General features: G+C 48.6%; 7 protein-coding genes across 7 annotated transcripts; 3 read left to right on the top strand and 4 right to left on the bottom strand.

The window, feature by feature from the left end:
- Nucleotides 1-1,148: 1,148 nt before the first annotated feature.
- On the top strand, nucleotides 1,149-1,819 carry J7337_008581 (uncharacterized protein; the record flags this gene model as incomplete). The annotated part of the gene is made up of 2 exons (XM_044826197.1): nucleotides 1,149-1,223; nucleotides 1,304-1,819. The coding sequence occupies 2 exons, from the start codon at nucleotides 1,149-1,151 to the stop codon at nucleotides 1,817-1,819; spliced, it is 591 nt and encodes a 196-aa protein (XP_044679114.1).
- A 317-nt stretch (nucleotides 1,820-2,136) lies between these two features.
- J7337_008580 (uncharacterized protein) lies at nucleotides 2,137-3,132 on the bottom strand (the record flags this gene model as incomplete). The annotated part of the gene is made up of 1 exon (XM_044826196.1): nucleotides 2,137-3,132. One exon carries the CDS (start codon nucleotides 3,130-3,132, stop codon nucleotides 2,137-2,139), a length of 996 nt encoding a protein of 331 aa, XP_044679113.1.
- A 685-nt stretch (nucleotides 3,133-3,817) lies between these two features.
- Nucleotides 3,818-4,265, top strand: SOH1 (suppressor of hpr1; the record flags this gene model as incomplete). The annotated part of the gene is made up of 2 exons (XM_044826195.1): nucleotides 3,818-3,931; nucleotides 3,993-4,265. The coding sequence occupies 2 exons, from the start codon at nucleotides 3,818-3,820 to the stop codon at nucleotides 4,263-4,265; spliced, it is 387 nt and encodes a 128-aa protein (XP_044679112.1).
- Nucleotides 4,266-4,550: 285 nt separating this feature from the next.
- On the bottom strand, nucleotides 4,551-4,930 carry J7337_008578 (uncharacterized protein; the record flags this gene model as incomplete). Its single annotated transcript, XM_044826194.1, has 2 exons — nucleotides 4,551-4,873; nucleotides 4,921-4,930. 2 exons carry the CDS (start codon nucleotides 4,928-4,930, stop codon nucleotides 4,551-4,553), a joined length of 333 nt encoding a protein of 110 aa, XP_044679111.1.
- A 603-nt stretch (nucleotides 4,931-5,533) lies between these two features.
- J7337_008577 (uncharacterized protein) lies at nucleotides 5,534-6,286 on the top strand (the record flags this gene model as incomplete). The annotated part of the gene is made up of 3 exons (XM_044826193.1): nucleotides 5,534-5,557; nucleotides 5,624-5,792; nucleotides 5,853-6,286. 3 exons carry the CDS (start codon nucleotides 5,534-5,536, stop codon nucleotides 6,284-6,286), a joined length of 627 nt encoding a protein of 208 aa, XP_044679110.1.
- A 345-nt stretch (nucleotides 6,287-6,631) lies between these two features.
- On the bottom strand, nucleotides 6,632-7,491 carry J7337_008576 (uncharacterized protein; the record flags this gene model as incomplete). The annotated part of the gene is made up of 2 exons (XM_044826192.1): nucleotides 6,632-7,420; nucleotides 7,471-7,491. The coding sequence occupies 2 exons, from the start codon at nucleotides 7,489-7,491 to the stop codon at nucleotides 6,632-6,634; spliced, it is 810 nt and encodes a 269-aa protein (XP_044679109.1).
- A 2,058-nt stretch (nucleotides 7,492-9,549) lies between these two features.
- J7337_008575 (uncharacterized protein) lies at nucleotides 9,550-11,961 on the bottom strand (the record flags this gene model as incomplete). Its single annotated transcript, XM_044826191.1, has 4 exons — nucleotides 9,550-9,749; nucleotides 9,803-11,174; nucleotides 11,239-11,343; nucleotides 11,395-11,961. 4 exons carry the CDS (start codon nucleotides 11,959-11,961, stop codon nucleotides 9,550-9,552), a joined length of 2,244 nt encoding a protein of 747 aa, XP_044679108.1.
- Nucleotides 11,962-18,492: the final 6,531 nt, after the last annotated feature.

The raw sequence follows: 18,492 nt of genomic DNA, 5'->3' as shown, positions 1-18,492 counted from the left end.
GAAGCTTCTCGTTGGAAAAGGAAAAAGGAGTAAACAGACGAAAGGAGCAATTTTGATGCATGAACTAGCATCATCATCAAACCTTAATATAGAGAAATAAAGTTACCAACCATAGGTATGCTATGGTAGGCTACTTCGTATTCAATACATTCAATGTGCGTATGTTTCTAGATCTGGAAAGACATTGACTGTTGTGATGTTGTCCGGGGCAATAAATTGAAATCCCTAGTTTGAAGGGTAGCACCAATTTAGTCTCCCCCTCCTCTTAAAACATGCACGGATGCATACCAAGAAACGCCATGGGCAATGATGGCGTCGCCCCCAAACGGCAAACGGCACAAGCAAGGCAAAGAGTGGCAGATTTAGGGGATGAGGGACTAGAAAAGACAAAATAAAACTCAATTTTCCTTGCTCCGAAAGTCGGTGCCGAGCACAAAATGGCGCTTATCAGAGAAGAGAATGGAAGATAGGTACATACTAAAAGAAGAAGAAAAAGTAGAGTTTTATGAAACCTCAGACGATGACACCCGACAATTACGGGAGTTGTGAGAATGTTACTGAAATATGGTGATTGACAGGCCATTAGAACTCTAAAAGCGCTGTAGACCCACCGAAAAAGGTCAGCGCCTATGCCGCAGGACTCGGCATGATTGGTCAGTCTGGACGTTTTATGTACAGTACTGTACGCAGAAGGTTGGTGTCGGCTTCTCGGGGTTGGGTCCTTGGGGGGGGGGGGACTGAACCAGGGGTCCAGGGGCACCTCTGCAGCCTGAAGCTGTGCTAGAGGCTAGAGCTTAGCATTGGATCAGGATCAGGTCAATGGTCACCCCAATAGCAGCAGCTTAGCCTGTATTCGTTTGTAGTCCAGCCACTTGTTGACGTCTGCTGTCTCTCACTATTGACTGGGCTAATAAAGCATCGGGACTTTTTAAAGTTTGCAAGACTCTACTATATTGTATATAAGGAGGCGATGCCGACCTGCTCCAAGACTTGTTTTAGTTGTCTCCTGTACATCCCTCTCGTTGAATTGTATTGCATTGCATCTGTCTAATCGGTTGACTCTATAACTCAAAGCTCTCTCGCTTTCACTCTATCGTTTATTAGTTACAGTACAAAGATCATTCACACACCACCACCACACATCCAAGATGAAGGCTACTTTCTTCCTCGCCGCTGCTGGCCTCGTTGCCGCCCAGGACTTTGGTGGTCAACCCGAGTGTGCTGTAAGTCACCCTGATCCGATGGAACACATTCATCCATCCACCCATCCAATGACAGCGCCCAACTAACATCCATCCCACAGCTCAAATGTCTCCAGGAGAACATCCCCAAGGCCGGCTGCAAGCTCGAGGACACCGCCTGCCAATGCGCCTCCGATTTCCAGGAGAAACTCCTCCCCATCATCACCCCTTGCTTGACCAAGGCCTGCGAGGCCCAAGACCTCCTCAAGGCTCAGTCCGCTGCCGCCGAGGCCTGCAAGGAGTTCGCTAAGACCGCCGGCTCCAGCAAGCCTACCGCTACCTCTGCTGCCACCTCTGGCGCCGTCACCGTCAGCATCGACACCTCGGTCACAGGCTCCGCCAGCGTCCCTGCTATCTTCTCCAGCATCCCTGAGGAGTCTACTGTTGTCCCCGTTACTCCCCACCCCGGCAACGGAACCTCTACCAAGACTAACGGAGCTTCCACCCCTACTGGAACTTCTGGCTCTGGTTCAGGCAGCGAGAGCAGCGCCAGCAGTGTTCCTACCGGTAATGCTGCTGCTGTTGCTGGCCCTGCCTTCGGTCTCCTCGCTGCCATTGGTGCTGTCCTTGCTCTGTAAGAGCTCTTATATGTGTTTGCGTATAATTTCATCTTCACCACGGAGCATTTCATGGGACGCAGTCAATTAACATTTACGATACAAGGAAATTAATAATGCGTTGTTCAAATATCCATGGATAGTGTATCACTTCTTCTCCCAGGGGTACACACGGTTGATTAGCTTGCCATCGAGAGCGATGGGAAAAGTAGTAATAGACATGTACCAGCTTAGTCAGTAATAAACAAGCATTGAAACTATCAGTTTTCAGTTAATATGTATCTATGTTATGATTCGTAATGATAATGATGTATCCGTAGTTGTTCGTCTAGGACCTCTCACAGCGGCCCAGCTCTCACCAAGTCTACATCAATTAGCCACGGTAGCTGTATAGGTCTATATCTGATATCCATGATCGCTGCGTTCACAAACAATGTTTGCTCCCCTTGAACCACGCGACTGTCGCCCTGAGTGAGGTCCAGATGTGCAGCTCTTTGCTTGCTCATCCCGATTAGCTTCACCCTCGTTGCATTAGCCTCTTCCTCATTCTGCGTCACGCGATTTGGTCGTAGCCCCCTGAGCCCGACTTTTCTTGACAGTTTCTCATCAATGTCATTGCCTTTCCATGTCACATGGTGCGTCCCCCAAGCTTCATGAATGTGGCCGAAGCAATGAATCTTGGGTTTGGCACGAGCGACTGCGGCACGGAGATCGGGACAGCCAGCGTGGGTTCCAGTCATGCCTGCAAAGTCGCAGATACCTTGCGGAGGACCGTGAGTAATGGCCACATCGGTTTCCTTGGGGATGTTGAAGTCGTGTCCATTCTCATATTGAAATGCCCAGCCACCATACGAAGGAGTCCACGGACTCGCATACACTTTCAACAGAGCGCCATTTTGCAGGGTCAACACATGAACGCCCTCTGTCAAGTACCGAACACCATCTTTCTCAGCCTCTTGAAGAATAGTCTTGACCTTGTCGAGCGTGTCCGCCGGACCGCCATACTCATTGATCCAATAATCGTCATGAAGCGCCATGTCATGGTTGCCTGCAATGACCAGTTTGAGAGGGGCCTTAATAGACCGTAACATAGAGAAGGTATTTTCGAATTCAGGAATTGTAGTTCGCTTCGTAAGGTCTCCGCAATGGATCACAACATCCGCCTTTGGGAGAGACTCTCTCCAACCTGTCGTCACACGGGAGACATCTTTTTCGTTGAGCTCATCATCAGTGGTAGGTCCGCCTTTGTGTTTGGGCTTTGGCTTCGACCCGTGCGTGTCGGATATGACAAGGATGCGAGTTTTGACATGTTGTGTGGCAGATGTTTCGGACATTCTAGAGAGAGTTGAAGCCGATCATGGGAGCATAATATTTAAGGTATGTTGAGAGTTTGAGTGTGTCGGAGACAGAAGAGTTATTAACGAGAGAAGAGTAGATGCTGTTATCAGCAGGGATAGTAACTCTATTTCAGAGAATGATAATTCTCAATATAAATTTGAAGGAATAGTGTTGTCTAGTTTGTGTTTGTGGAATGCAGTTTATACCATCAGAAGTAGGTAACCTTTCACATCTACTTAGAGCTCACCCTGACGTCGCTGTTTAGGTACCTATTCAATGCCCCCCAAGGACAGAAAAGACGAAGCATACCTACCTAGCGTGTGCGTTGTCTTGAAGGATGACATTGTAAGAGCATGAGAATAAGACATGAAAGTACATAGAAATAGACTCATGTAAGAAAATTGTTGCTTAGTGTAAGATTGAAGTTTGTACATAAACTGGGAGGAATTAGAGTCGAGTATTATAAACAAGCTCTCTAGAGACCTAAGGTATTCTTGACTTTTTCTTTTCTCCTCAGCCGTCAAATGGAAGATGTGGGCCTTTCAACTCTGCGTGCGACCCCTACCCCAATTGCACTCCTCCAAACACAGCATCAACATCCTCCAACATATCACTACCCTCAACCCCGATCTCTATATTTAACTGTTCGGAATTAGTCCCTCTCGATACATTCCCTGGAATATGGTGACAGAAGATTCTCAAGACGTCCCAATGGGATCGCCTCCCGAACCGCCTGCTGAAGTAGACCAAGAGCCCAGATACGGTGGCTATTCACGATTCGAGGTTGAGCTTGAGGTCTGTTTGTATTCTCATTTAGTAGCGCTATGAGTCCATAGCTAACATATATCGCGCGCAGTTTGTTCAGTCCCTCGCAAACCCGGCCTACCTCAACCATCTTGCCTCTCAGAAACTTCTCAGCCAACCTGCCTTTGTCGCATATCTTGCCTACCTACAATACTGGAGCAAACCGCCGTATCTCAAGTACCTAACGTACCCCGGCCCGACACTACGACATCTGGAGCTCCTCCAGCAGGAGACGTTCCGGCAACAGATCATCAGTCCTGATGTTGTGAGGGCACTCATGGAGGAGGGCATGAAGGCATCAGTCGATTGGCACCGAGAGAGCTAGAAGGTCACTGCCAAGCTGAACAGCCCTTCGCAGGACGATACGAAAGGCCCGAGTAACAACAAGAGGAATCAGGATGACGCTGTGAACGAAAGTATGCCTGACACCCCGCGAAAGCAAAAAACCACCCGCAAGAAAAAGAAGCATTCCGTCATCAAGAACAGTGCGACACCCGGTGGAACAGATTCTTAAACACCTCTAAAAGAAAAGCATGATGGCCCAACTCCGTTTCTCCTTGCACAAAGAAATCCACTTCGCTAAGAAATCCAAAGCAATCCTTCCCCAAACTCAGTTTTCTCTCCACCGGTGACCACAGGTCATGCACTTGTAAAAACTCGTCATGGGCTCATCAGCACTGCGAATCTGAACCTGGAAGAATGCTGCCTCATCTCCCTCGCATCCCTCGTTAGGGCACTGAACACGACCCTTTTGCGCATTGTCCCAGGCGCCCGGACCGCCGAAGACATCCTCCTTCTCGACACGCTCATACACCCGTCGCGAAAAGACAGGCTCGGTGATGTGATGTTCGAAAGGGCAAGTTCGGCATTCGAGTCGGTTGGTTCGTGTATTTGTGAGGGAGACGGTGAGGATATTTGCGCAATGGGGGCAGACTGAAGTTTATTAGTTTGGAAGAGGCGTATCCATTTGGGGCTCCTACAAAGTAACATGATGACGGTTACTATGCTCGTGGACGAGAGAAACGGTTTGATTGATCAGGGGCGACGTTGCTTTGCTTAAGATGGGCCCTCTTATTTGGTAGTTGTCGTGGATTTAGGTGCGGCTGAATAGACAAACGATCTTGAATTGTGAAGGTGGAATGACTAGTATGTTTTTTTGTTTTTTTTTTTTCTACTTACCACAGAAGTACGGAGTATGAAGCTGCTTGACTTGATCTGGTTGGCCCCACTATCGCCCAGGCTGGTCTGGCAGGTCTAGCGCCATCCTCTCCCCGCCATTTCCGCCTGAGCTCCCTGTGGTGGACTTGGATTAGGCTGGGCATCACAGTGCCCCTCCAAACACCGACCAACGAAGTAGAACATGAAACACTCAAAACCTAGCATAGTCCATATTCACTGCCTCCCTTGAGCCACAACGACACGACCAGCCTGTGCATTGTCCGTTTCTCACCTGAGGATATTCTAGAAACTCTTTCGACTTTCCAACGGGGTTTGCCGGATTCTTCAGCGCTTGACTTCGTCATTGTCAATCCGAACATCTAATACCCCGCTCTCGCGAACTCCAACTCGACTTGATATTCAACAAATTTCAACATGGCTGGAGATGAAGAGCACGATGTGAGTTACATCCTGCTTGGCGCAAAAGACTCTCAATAGATTGGCGGATTAACACAAACTCTGCAGGGCGCCACCGTCCAGGAAATCCTGATCGAAGCCTGCCGCCGTAACAACCTCGATCTTCTCAACGACTGTCTCGAGGACAAGTCGGATACCGAGATCTCAAAGCTCCTCAACGAGACCACAACTGTCATGGGCAACCATCTCTACCACGAAGCCGCCTCCCGCGGAAACTGTGCGCCTCACATACCTTCACCCGCGCGCATGATCCAGACGAGCTAACCCACCGCCTCAGACGAAATTATCGACCACCTCCTCGACCAGCCCGAATTCGAGTGCGACCCCATTAACCGTTCAGAAGGCGACACACCTCTTCACAGCGCCATTCGTTGGATCAACTCAGAGCCGCCTGCACAGCGACCCTTCGGCAACGCCCTCGTCGAGATGATGCTTGAGGCCGGTTCCAGCACACGAGTCAAGAACAAGGCCCGTCTTACCCCCTACCAGCTTGTCGATCCTACAAACACAGAACTCCGCGAAATCATTCAGAAGCATGAGTATGCGAACCAAAATGCTGGAGACTTCATTAATGTCAACAACTCGGCGGGCCATGGTGGAGCCGTGCTCGATGTTCCCGACGACAGCGACGACGATGCTGAGTTCAGTGGAAGCGATGAAGAGGAGAGAGCTGAGTGGGAGAGGAGGCGGAAGGAGAGGCAGCGCAAATAGACGCGCAGCATGGCACGTTTGCACGAATTCAGATATAGAGGTTGCTTCACAATAAGACGAGGCAAATCAGTTCATGGGTGGATATAAATCATCAAATCTCAGAGCGATAGAACCTAAGTAGCTTACGCACAGGTGCAAGAATAAGCATTTCTCATTTAAGGTTATCGAAAAGGGGGTATAAACGTTCTAATCAGGTATATGGTGCGGTTTCTTCTCCATCGTCTATCGTTTCTTCATACGGGCATCAAAGGAGTATACTTAAGATCAGGAACCAGCCTGAAACCCATAGAAAAAAGAGAACCACACAGCTCCAATGGCCGGGTTTCGCATAAGCCCCGTTGTAGCTTATACTAGTAACCAAATTGCAGTTGCCAACGCTGTAGAAGCCATCATGACTTGGATAGGTGGCACATCGTTTCCGAGGCTCCTCTCAGCTACGATATAACTGACGTCCCTGAGCTTTTTCTGTGTCACCTCCGATAGGGTGCCGGATTGGGCGAGCTCGTTCATTTCATCCCCAAGTTGTCGCAGGATGTTAGTTGAGCGACCCTTGGGGCACATGATTACCTCCCAGCCTCCGCCGTTAGGAATAATGAACGTGGACTTCTGGTCGTCATAAGCAAAACTATATGCATCGGGGCATATAATCTTGGCTCTCTTGCTGTAGGCAGATGGCTTGCAGACATCTGGGTCGTGGTACTTCCCTACACAGCAGTCCTCATCGGTTCCGTACGCAGCGCATGCGCTGTTACAGGGGGAGAACTCTGGCCGTTGAATGCCGTCGTCTGGATAAGGATAGACGCCATCCCCAGGCTTAGTGGGTGGAAAAGCAAGATATTTCCATGGGCACCAGCTTCGGGCATTGTCACTGCTGACTCGAGTCTCAAGGGGAACAGGGTAAGATGAGTTTGTGTAATATGTTCCCGTCTGGCTGCTGGCGTAGATCCAACTAGGTGTCGCAATGCAGGCGCAGTTGGTCAGATTCGGCGGAATGAATGTTGTGTTCTTGGCGGGTATGTAGTTGACACCCATCGGGAGATTATAGCCATCAACCAAAGAGAGATCGTAGAAAGTCTGCTTCCCATGTAAACCACCGGCCAGTGTGAACTCTGCGAGTGTTGCTGGCGTGGAACCCTGTTGGTGGTTAGTATTATACAACTCTTGTTCCCACACTGACCACTTACACTGGCTTCGCAATCCAACATCCCAAAACAATCTCCAGTTTTGCAGGAACACGAATCACCATTTACAGTACAATTCGTACGACCCCAGACCCGACCTTGCCAATCCCATGAGACCCACAGGTCTTTACTTTTTCCTTGAGCGAGCTCGAATCCTCCAGTTCCAGGGCCTCTGCCAGCCTGTGTCGCAATGCCGGGCCAGATTGTCGAGTCACATTTGTTGGTAATGGTCAAGGGAATTGTCCTGTTAGGATCTTTTGGTTCCCCTCGGTTCGGAGATCTAATTCGTCCAGGGAAATGCAGAAGATCGTCGTGTGCCCCTTCCGCCCCTGCGGCGCTCAGGAGACACCCGACGGCAACAGCTGGTATCAGCACTCGACAAAATAAGGAAACGCTACTGGCGCCTCTACGCCTCGACAAGAATACCATCTCACGACCCGAGCTCTTTGTTCCTACCAAGACGAAGAAGTTGAACGTTGGTAATTGAGACTTGGATCCAATAAGCCTGTCGAATGAAGTTGCCTCAGATCCAAAGTGTCAGGAAATAATAATAAGTGCTAGCCAGTCGTGATCATAACGCTGAAAGGATTATTCAAGCTGCGGTTGAGAGGCAGATATAAGACGAACGATAGAGTTGGTTTGGAGCCAGGGCCCAGGGTCGATAGTGACGTATAGGCGGCCGTGAAGGTGCGAATAAGGGACTGTTTTCTTGATGCCCAGAAATTGTTTCTTGTTAAACCTAGTCGAATTGATCTGCGGTTCAAGCGTGGCAACTGAAAATGACCAGAAGAAGGACGAATAGTTGGCCCAATGAACAGGGATTGACCGGCCGAGGGAAACGAGATAGGGCTAGGCTGTCGTGAAGGAGAGACGATGAGAGGGCAAAGCACGAATCTGAAACGACCAGGGGTATTAGAGATGATGTTGTAACAGCTATTTTTGGTGTCTGATCGCCCAAAGACAAATACCAGGAAAGTAACCATAAAGGACGTAAAAGAGGATAAAGGCGAGATGAAAAGACTCGCCTGGAGCAAGGCAAAGAATCACATACCAACAAGAAAGGAGAATACGGAAGTGAAGGGGAGCACAAACGAGAGACAAGGTAGCTCAGTGAGCAAAAGCAAAGAGTGCCACATGCTGCTCATGGCAGGAACGAACCCATGGCTGGTGTTCCTGCCATTTCCTGATCTTGGTTAACATTGCCGGCAGGTCAAATATGACGTCAGAGCAGTCTCGAATCAGGACGACAGGGGATGCACCTCAAACTATGGCCTAGGTACCTGCCTACTCAAATAGGCTACAAGTAACCGTTCAATACACATCATGAGCTACACTTATTAAGGTAGGTTCTACTTGTAATATAATGCCATTGTGAGTGAGTCAATCTCGACCTGGCAGCGGAACAACAACCTTATTCCCACGTGCGTGGTGTAAGAGACTCTGCCCCACCTATCCAATTGCCGTATTAGGAAACCTGAATATCGTCAAAAATCGAAGACACCAAAAAACATACAACACCGGGGATTCGCTGGTCGTCACCGACCCAACTACTAATCCGGTGCTTCGCAACTTGACGATGGGGGAGCGGACGGGACCCCGTATTCTCTACGAGCTTTGGTCGTATGTGCCTAACCATAGTCTTCCTGCGATCTATGAACCTATGATCAGAAACTGTGAGCAGCTTCAGCGTGAGACTTGAGAGTGTACGTTGGTTGCTTTTATATGACTATAGCCTGTGTTCATTCAACTGAAAATTCATTGTCTATGTACGAGTAATCATCATGTCGTTCATGCATGTAACTCCTCCCCTCTTTATCCCGGAACGTAGCACCAGGCTCAGTCAGACACGTTGGTCTATTCACCATGCCCCGTCCGTTTTAACTTCTCAATACTAAATCCAACATCTTTCGCTCGGCATGTCGCACGTCCTCTTCGCGTGCCCTTGAGCTAGCTATAAAAATGATCCCATTTGTGCGCGCTGACTTGGCGTCATCTCGGGTCTGTGTCTTCCTAGGTATCATGGGGTTTCAAAGTGAACCTTAAACTTATCGACTTTCGCTTCCGCCTCTATTTTAAGCTCGTTTACCTGAAGCGAGAGCGGCAGCGGCCCATGACTTCGCCTTGACAGACAAGTTCGGCGCTGAATTCCGAGCCGTCAAGGGTCAGGTAAATATCGAAGTAAACGCGGTAAAATGTGCCTTGAGGAGTATCCATTCTCTCAAAGTCCTTCTCCAAGTTCTTGCGAGAAAGATCCGAGGTAAGAGTAACAACTTCCTTGATACCTGGGATATGTTAGCCATGTGATGTGGAAGCTCAGAATGAATGTTTGACTTACGTGGATCCTTGGTGTATTCAGGGCAGACATCATCGTCGCAGGCATATAGCACATCCTCGTACATAAGGGTGGCACCTGGAGCGACTTGTCGGAAGAAAGAGACCTTGACAGGTTCGCCGTTCTTAACCTTCTGGCCCTTCTGGACGAAGATCTGGCGGGTGAACTTGCAGCGGTCCTTTCCGTCGAGAGACGGCACACGATAAGCCTCGGGGTGATAGCCTTCCTTAAAGGGCTGAAGAGTCGCCATGAGGTAATGTCGTCGAGCAACACGATGAGTAACAATTCGCTCTGTGATACCAGCAGTAACAGCACCCTTGACGATGGCAGCCACGGAATCCATGGGTCGGACAACCTTAGACTGGAACTGAGGAGGGACATGGAGTTTGATTTGTTGGAAAAGGTACTCAGAGGCACCGAAACCACCGACAACTAGGATGTTTTGGAGAGTGCGGTTCTGGGCCTGGATGGCGATGATCTGGTTTCTCACAAGCTCCAGGATACGGTTGACAACGGGCTCGAAACACTGGAGAATTTCCTCGTTGGTGAAGGTCATGTAACCCTCCTCAATACCAGCCTCAGGGAACTCAGCCTCGATACCAACGTCGACAGCCCACTTCTGACCGTTGTTTCGGAAATCAGCCTTGATTCGGTTCTCAAAGTCCATGATGCACTTGGCGTAGACTCGGCCAGCGGTCTTGGAGCCATCCGGAAGCTTCATCTTTCGAATCTTGGTGCGGAGAATGTTGCTGAAATTACGGTTAAGGGCTGTTGAACCACAAGAGTCACCAGAACCAGCCGTACACTCGGCAACAGTGAAAGGATTCTCCTCCTCAACCTCGTAAGCAATCAAATCAACGGTACCACCACCACAATCCACAATCAGAACAGCGTCGTGGACCTTGAGGTCCAGAAGACCGGTCTTGGAACAGAACAAAGCGGCAGCCTCGGGTTCTGAGACGAGAGTCAGGCGGTTGTCGTTCTCATCGCGAAGGAAACCGGCCTGGATGGCAGCAGCTCGAGTGGCAGCCTTTCCGGCATCGTTCCAAATAGCAGGGACGGTCAGATAATATCGGATGTTGCGTTCTTCTCGGTTAAAGACTTCACCCAACGCCTTTTGCAGAGCTGACCGCATTGCCTGTCGAAGCTTAAAAAGGTAATCGGCGGCGACATCGATTTCTGATTTTCCTGGAGGCAGAGGAGGAAGGTTGATAGGATCAATGTATGTGTTGCCGCTCAGCATCAGTTGCAGCTTGAACCATTCGACCTTTTGTACACCGGGCTTGGGATAGCCAGTAGGAGCAAGGGCATCGGCAATATCGGGTCCCCATCCTACCACTTTCTGGTACTGATCGTAATAAAGCACTGTTGGAATCTGTCAAAGACAGTTGTTAGCTTGCTGGCATCCTTGATTCGTGTCTTGATCCTTGCTGGCATACCTTCTGCTTGGTATAAGAGCCAGCACCTGGCCACTCAGTAATGATATCTTCCTTGGCTTCGTTGTTGGTCGCGAAAGCAAAAGCAACACCTGAGAATGTGGTACCCTGTTGATTGTTAGCTGGTCACCGGGTCTGCTGCGCTGGTAGCTAGCCTACAAAATCAATTCCAACAATGAGCTGAGCCTTGCTCTTGCTGGCGCCCTCAACTTCAGCAGCAGGGCCTGGTCGTTGGAACTGCTGGTTCATAGGAGCACCTGGGGGACCGGGAGGAGGATATCCTTGGGGAGGCGGTGCTTGTTGTCCAAACCCAGGAGGACCTCCCATCGGAGGAGGACCTTGACCCATGGGCGCCATTCCGGGAGGGTAGCCCATTGGGGCTCCGGTGTTGATCGGAGGAGGGCCGCCGACCATTTGAGTTGGAGGAGTGCGGTTGGGCTGCTGAGCGAGAGGACTGGTACGGCCAAGAGGAGCTTGACCGGGAGGGAAGTTTGCGGTATAGCTAGGCGGACGGTTGCCGGGGCCCGGGTGATTCATCGGAAGACTCGTCGTTGAAGACGACGGAGCGATTGAGGGAGCGTTTAGCTGTTGCTGAGAAGGAAGCTGCGGTATTTGGCCTGGAGGAGGGGTTGGGCTCGGTGTCAGACCTTCCGAGGTCTGTATGCTTGCAGCGGATTTGCGTTTTCCGAAGCCAAGGCTCTTGAAGCGGGAGTTCATAGAGCTCATATGGAAAAGAGGAAGAGGAGCAAAGGGGAGAAAAGGTTGAGGAGTAGGACCCAAGAGGTCAAAAGAGGTAGAGGCAGGCACGAAAGCACAGGGCGGCGAGCGAGCGAGCGAGCGAGGCGCCGCAGCAGGACGGGGGCAGGACGGACAGGATGAGGGGGGTTTTCGATGGAGGCGGATTAGGATTGGGCGTAAGAGGGGGAGGGGGATATGAGAAGAGGAGTGGGAGGGTCAGGCTTGGGCTCGGGTCAGAAATTAGCACGGCCTGGGGGGGTGGGGAGGGGCAGTCAGAGATGAGCGACGCTGCTAGACTGCCAAGGAGTGAGAAAGAAGAGTGCTTTCTCACTGAATGTCTGTAAAAGTATTGATGAATCAAGACGAGACCTGAGGAACAACAGTAACTCAACTTACTATCCAGCAAGGCACCTGATTTGGTATATGATGTAGTAAACGAGGCTGTATCCGTGATCACTGCGAAGTCGCGAAAACGGTACAGCTGTAGTTTAGAAATGGTCAAACTAGGCTGGTTGCTGAGTGCCTTTCTTTCACTTGAAAAGAAGCGAGGTAGTATGTAGGTAGCCGAGAGAAAGTTCTCATCCGTAAACGGTCCGTCCGGTTAATGGTGCTTAATTTGATTATGATGCTGTTCCAATCTGTTTCTTCCCCTGAGTGTCCTGAAATACTAGAATGGCCACTGTCACTGTCCTTGCGGTGTCCTAGATATTGGATACCGGCGGGAGTGTGCAAAGAAACAAAGAGGGGGGTGCGAGCCTGATGCCTTTGCTGGCTGGTTGGCTAATGCTATTGAGCTTGGGCTGAACTTGGGCTGAAGCTGGCTTGGAGCTGGATGCACCAAGAGCCGTGGGTTGATGCTGAGATGTCCTGGCTTGGAGAATGGCTTGGAGATGGCGCAAATATTGACGGTAGTGACCGTAATTTCCAATCTTTGTTGTCTTGAGCGCAAGAGTATCCGTATTGTATAGTCAGTGATTCAGCACTACTGTCAATAACCGTAGGGTCGTAGCAAGTTGTTTAAATGCAGGCGGGCTTTCTTTGGTTGGTGTCGATACGCGCTGATATGGAGCACGTCCAATATCTAGTACCGGGGCCTCGTTCTTGAGCGGCGATCAAACAGAGAGGCGCAGTTGAATAGAGGAACGGCCAGGCCGAAGACACGATGGGCTTGGTCAATTTAGCGAGGAGATGATGATCCAGGAACGCTTTGTTTCGTAGGTGAGCTTTAAAGTTGGTAGGTATCGAATCGTGCAGTATTTGGTAAAAAGGAATTAACCTAACGAGAAGAAGAATAATTCTGGGGTGAGGTGCTGTGCTATGCTGTGCTTCGCTTCGCTTGGCTTGGCTTTCGAGTCTTCCATTTGGTATCAGTTCCTTCTGGGCTGAGCTTGGGTGAGGTGGTGGCTGAATGAGGCGCTGCAATCTGAGTAGCCCGCTTCCACTGAAGGTAGGTAAGGTAGTTACTGTACTCCGTACTGTACTGTACCTACCGTACTTAGGTACCTAGGTCCCTAAATGGAAATCCAATCCAATTGGATGGAAACGAGGAAATAAAGCCCGACCGCCTCCAGTGGAGACCCGACAAGGACACAGCTGACGGCGCTAGGATATTTTCAGCGGTTTAAGGCTGAGGACAGGGGTTTAATGGATGACGGGACCCATGTGCTGCTACCGTAGCAGCAGTAGGTGCATTTATTAGTTACAGGTCGTTGCAGGATCACTTCACACCGATTCTCTGGTTTGTCAGATCAGAAAGTTCATGATCTTTGATGAGCATTGAACAACAGGCTGGACTCGCAGGTTTGGTTCTAACCCCCAGCTGTGAAATATTGACGCCCTATTGGTATGCACTAGTTAGAGTATGGACCTAGTAATCAGGTACACAATTAGACAGTAAGGTAGCCAAGGCCATTCTGCCTTGTCATCTTTCTGACAGGATGCGATCTGACTGGTTAATTGTTTTCCTATTGTGGCTGTGAGTGAGGTAAATTCTAGGTTCCTCAGGTTCGTTTACCTTAGCTTACTTTCGCCCACTTATTATGTATCAGTTCTTGTTGACATTATTCCAGGTCAAAGTTCGAACTTGATACAATTAAAGAGCCTCCGATGGCCAATGTTCAGTCTACTCTGGTTCTTCCAAGTAATATATGAATATCCTGGTTTCTTGGAAGAACGTATAGATACTGTTGGTGTTGATCTTGATCTTGATCTTGATGTCCTGTACACGAGGTGGGATGGTGGGGTAGCTACAGTACAGAACACGAGCAAAGCCCCAATCTTCTGTGGGCGATGACGAACCTTGAAACTGCCGAGAAAGAGGTCGCCAATGTTGACGTTGGCGATGACGCAGTTTTTCGCATATTCGCTTGATGATGTTTCTCCCTCAAAGAATGATCGAAACTGTTTAGATTCGTGTTGTTGGTTGTTCCTAGGTAGGTACTTACTTAAGGTAGGTAGGAGTAACAAACCAACCAGCGGGTGTCAGCCTGACATTACCCGGTACCAATTCTTCCTTTCTCTTCTCTTCAGCCGCTTTTGCCCATACACAGACACTAGCTAGATTCAGTGGATGGATGGCCTGGGGTATGACAATGCAGGGCCCTGGATTTCAGGACTTGGTAGGACTTTTTGTGGGCCATTTCTTTGTTCACTTCATCTGGTTGGTTCACCCTGCGCATCATCATCCATCAGGTCTTCTCAGGATTCGATAATTCAACATGGATCGCATCCTTTCTCAGCCAAGAGAAGCTTGGCTGTCAGCAGCCCCTAGTGAATAGCATGGCTAGTGGAGCTCATCTCAACCGATCAATTCAACTGGGCACGGGTTTCTAGCCCAATGGATGTTGATTCTTGTTCCACACTTCACTATGATTTCCATGTGGCCCCAACGATACTCGTACAAATATCTTCAATGTTACACTTCCTTCTATCAACCCAGAGTCTACAATATTCCCAGATCCTGGATGAGCCAAATATAAACTTACAAAGCCCTGACAATATATTGGTCAGCGCACGATGCAGTCTAAATTGTTGCCCAGAAACGACTACCCTGTACTTGCGGACCGCCCTGGAGTTGACTTCCGCTATAAGTAAAACTCATGTAGCTGTTTAGATATTGTGATGTATTGGTAAGTATAGTGATGATTCGGGTGTAATGTCGACAACTCAATTGTCCGACGAACTGATACCGTTTGACAGCCACTCAGAAATCACATTTGGGTCTGTTAATCACAATCACACGACACTCAACAGTAGGTACCCTTTCATTGCTCAAGCAAAGTGACTCGATATCCAGAGAGCCCATGTTGGCCACACAGAAATGATTCTCACAACAAAAAGCGTGCCGATAAGCCTCTCCTGGATAGTGAATAGTTGTTGCTTCATCAGTCGTCCGTACACACAACAAGTTTCCACTTTCAAAGTGCTGTGCACCTGAAAGTATATACCCAATGATGCAGCTGATAGAGGGGAGTCTAGCATACCAATAATGCTATGCGATATACTCCGTGCTAAAAGCGTCGTCACTTGGTTGGTTCTTCGAAAAATCGGAATTAGAGCCAAACCAATTAACAGTAGTAAAGTATCAGATACTAGCATGTAAAGGAGAAGGCTCGAATTCTATTCGGCAGAAGGTGGTAATTGCATTATAGAAGAGACGTAGAATCAACTGAGTCTTCAATACGTATATCTGTGGTGCCTCGATCTTTGTGAATGGCCAGCAGTACGACCACCTTGTAGTCAGGGGTAGTTTTGGAACAACACGGGTTCTCTCATTTATCACCGGCTTCTTCATGATACATTTAGCTACAGCTTCGTACAAACAAGCTGTAAGTACCAATCGACTGGCACGGAGACAGACATTCTTGCAAAATAACTATCGCTAAGTCTTCAGTGCTCCGTGCTGATGTTGGCGTGAGCTCAGTGTGCCTGTTTGCATCACATATTAGGTGGGCCATCGTAAATAAGACCCATATCTAGCCCAAGTCAAACACGCAATTTCAAATAAAGAAAGCATCCTGGGACACGTTCTCCCTAGGAAGTTTGTTGTTGCGTTTTTATCTTGACAGTCTCCCACATGCTTCGTTTTGCTTCAGCCCTATGTCCATGAAAAGAACCGTCTGTCCCAACGAGGATGGCCAGAACCAGCGCGATGATATACTCCTATTCTAAGATACGGTAATTCTGAAACAAGGCAAATCACAAACTGAAGTCAAAGATGCTGTTTTGTAGCATGGCGTCGAGGTTACCCTGTAACTCTCCGATATCTTCTGGCTCTGAAGATGTTATCGAAAAATAAGCTTTTTCGGAGAATTACTGCAGTCAGAATATCGCCTAGGGCCTATGTATCTCAGGAAAATACTGTTTCGGAGCGATATTGGCCGAGTGATTTCCGGAACATCTGGGATCGTTATCACCAACACATGGTTTGTAAACTCCCGTTTCGAAGATCATCTAGAGGAAGAAGGCCAGAGAACCCCGAGATTTAAAAACTCCTAAAAGTTAGTCTTATAATAAGTAGTGATAAGTAGACCGGTATATTTGTTCACCTCATCGTCTTTGTGTCTCCATGGGGCCAAGTCAAGAGTCAGGGTTTGAGATGTTGCAGCGAGAGAAATACACCATCCACTGCAGGCCAATGCCATGAGACCTTGAGATTCACTGAATAAGATTTAGCTCTCAGCCTACGGGTATGAAACAGAATGAGATATACCCTCGGTAGAGTCCTGGAAAAGCAACTCCGTGGTATTGCGTATCCTCCCTGAGCCTCCGATAACTTCTGCGAGGCCCTCCTATTGAATGCTAAACAACATTATGTTTGTACGTCTTTCGGAGCAGTCCTCCTGAACGAGTAGTATTCTGGCTTAAAGGATGTCATACAGCTGCTCAAACAAACGCATGGCGAAGTAGGGTTCGGGCTTGATTTACGCAATCATATCAAGATGGAAGGCAACGTAGGAAAGAATGGCTGGTTTATTGACCATTAATAACATAGAGTTTTAGATATTCATTCCTTTTCTCTAGCAGAACCACAGTGATGCGACTGCTCATATGTATTTTGCACAAGCTAATCAGGGGAACTCCAGTAGTTCTAGGTAACTTAGTAGTTACGGACAGCTTTATACTTATAGACTAAAGTACGTCACTACCAGTGTCATATCTGACGGCGATTCAATTATTGGGAATCGATGGTCTGCCGAGAATGAGTGATTTTGGCCCCTGACTTCAACGGCCAGTGGATGTAACTACTGTTCCATCCTTCAAGTCCAAGCATAGTCAGTCCCCATGCCAATTGTTTGGAAGGAATATTCATTCAAACCCGAGAATTTACGATCTGAAGCGTATATCACGATCGCTGCAAATGATAGGCAGAACAACCACCATGGATCGCCGATCTAGTAGGAAGGGAACACCAAATACCGAGTCATTTGCTACAACACCGCGAGTCCCGTTGAACTTGGCTCATGATATGGCCAACGAACATGTAACATGTCGAGATAAGACGCCGGCTTGTTGCACCGATGGGTTGAGGCATGAGTGAATGTCATCGTCAATATGTACTGCCTGCAACAAGGTAAGATTTGAAATATAAGTGGGAACCACGAACAAAGATAGAAACGGATTGCATCAATTGAACACTGAAGTCGGATCTTTCGGATGTTAATGTTTATTTCATGATGTTATAGTATCAAGGAGAAGAAAGGAACATAACCGATGATATGCCAACGTCGAAACATCTCGAAACGTGATTGGAGTGCATGGGCCCCATACATCGAAGATTCGAGTGTTATTGGCAAAGTTACATACAACATGAAAATGCAACCGATCCTCGAGAAATGCAGGTGTAGGATTAACGGTGGGTTTGTCGACACATTTGTTATCAAGGTTGCATCCTCGAGTCGACAACTGATTGTGCGTACATGTACAAACATCAATGTGGATATATATTGCAGGGCTTGTGATTTCTAGACTAGTGTGATGAACAAGATTTTAGAAATTTAGACAAGACTTTTTCAGTGTCGTGCAGTAAAAGCTGGGACTGGGGCTGGGGCTGGGGTCCCACGAGAGACAGGCAGAACAGGAGAAGGGGTGAGAGTGAAGGTATCGTGGGATGGTTGGTATGCATCATAGAGTAGGATGAGTCAGTGTTGTTTGTGATTTATATGAAACCCACTGATCGATATGCGCGTGAGCATGTTGGAAAAGTGGTCCGTGGTGTTGTGGGTATAGAAGAGAGGAGGGGAGAATAGAGTCAACAACTCACCTCAACTCAACATTTCTAGTGAGAGACTACTGACTATGCTACCGTAACTACCGCAGTCTCATCAACACCGTCTCCAGCTGTCTCCGTTGTCGGAAACCCCGATCTCTCTTCTGGCCCCTCTCGTCTCTCGTCTCCTCCCGCAATCTTAGTTCCCGTCACATGAAGGGGGAGTACAGTCCAGTACTAATTATCCCACCCACTCATTCGGTAATCCTTATCGAGTTAGCTTCATTTTCGTGCCTGAGAGCGGGGAACTG

Source organism: Fusarium musae, chromosome 6 (genome assembly GCF_019915245.1).
Source record: "Fusarium musae strain F31 chromosome 6, whole genome shotgun sequence".
Taxonomy (NCBI): Eukaryota; Fungi; Ascomycota; class Sordariomycetes; order Hypocreales; family Nectriaceae; genus Fusarium; species Fusarium musae.
The sequence above is the reverse complement of the archived record's forward strand: the minus strand, read 5'-3'. Positions and strand labels throughout refer to the sequence as shown.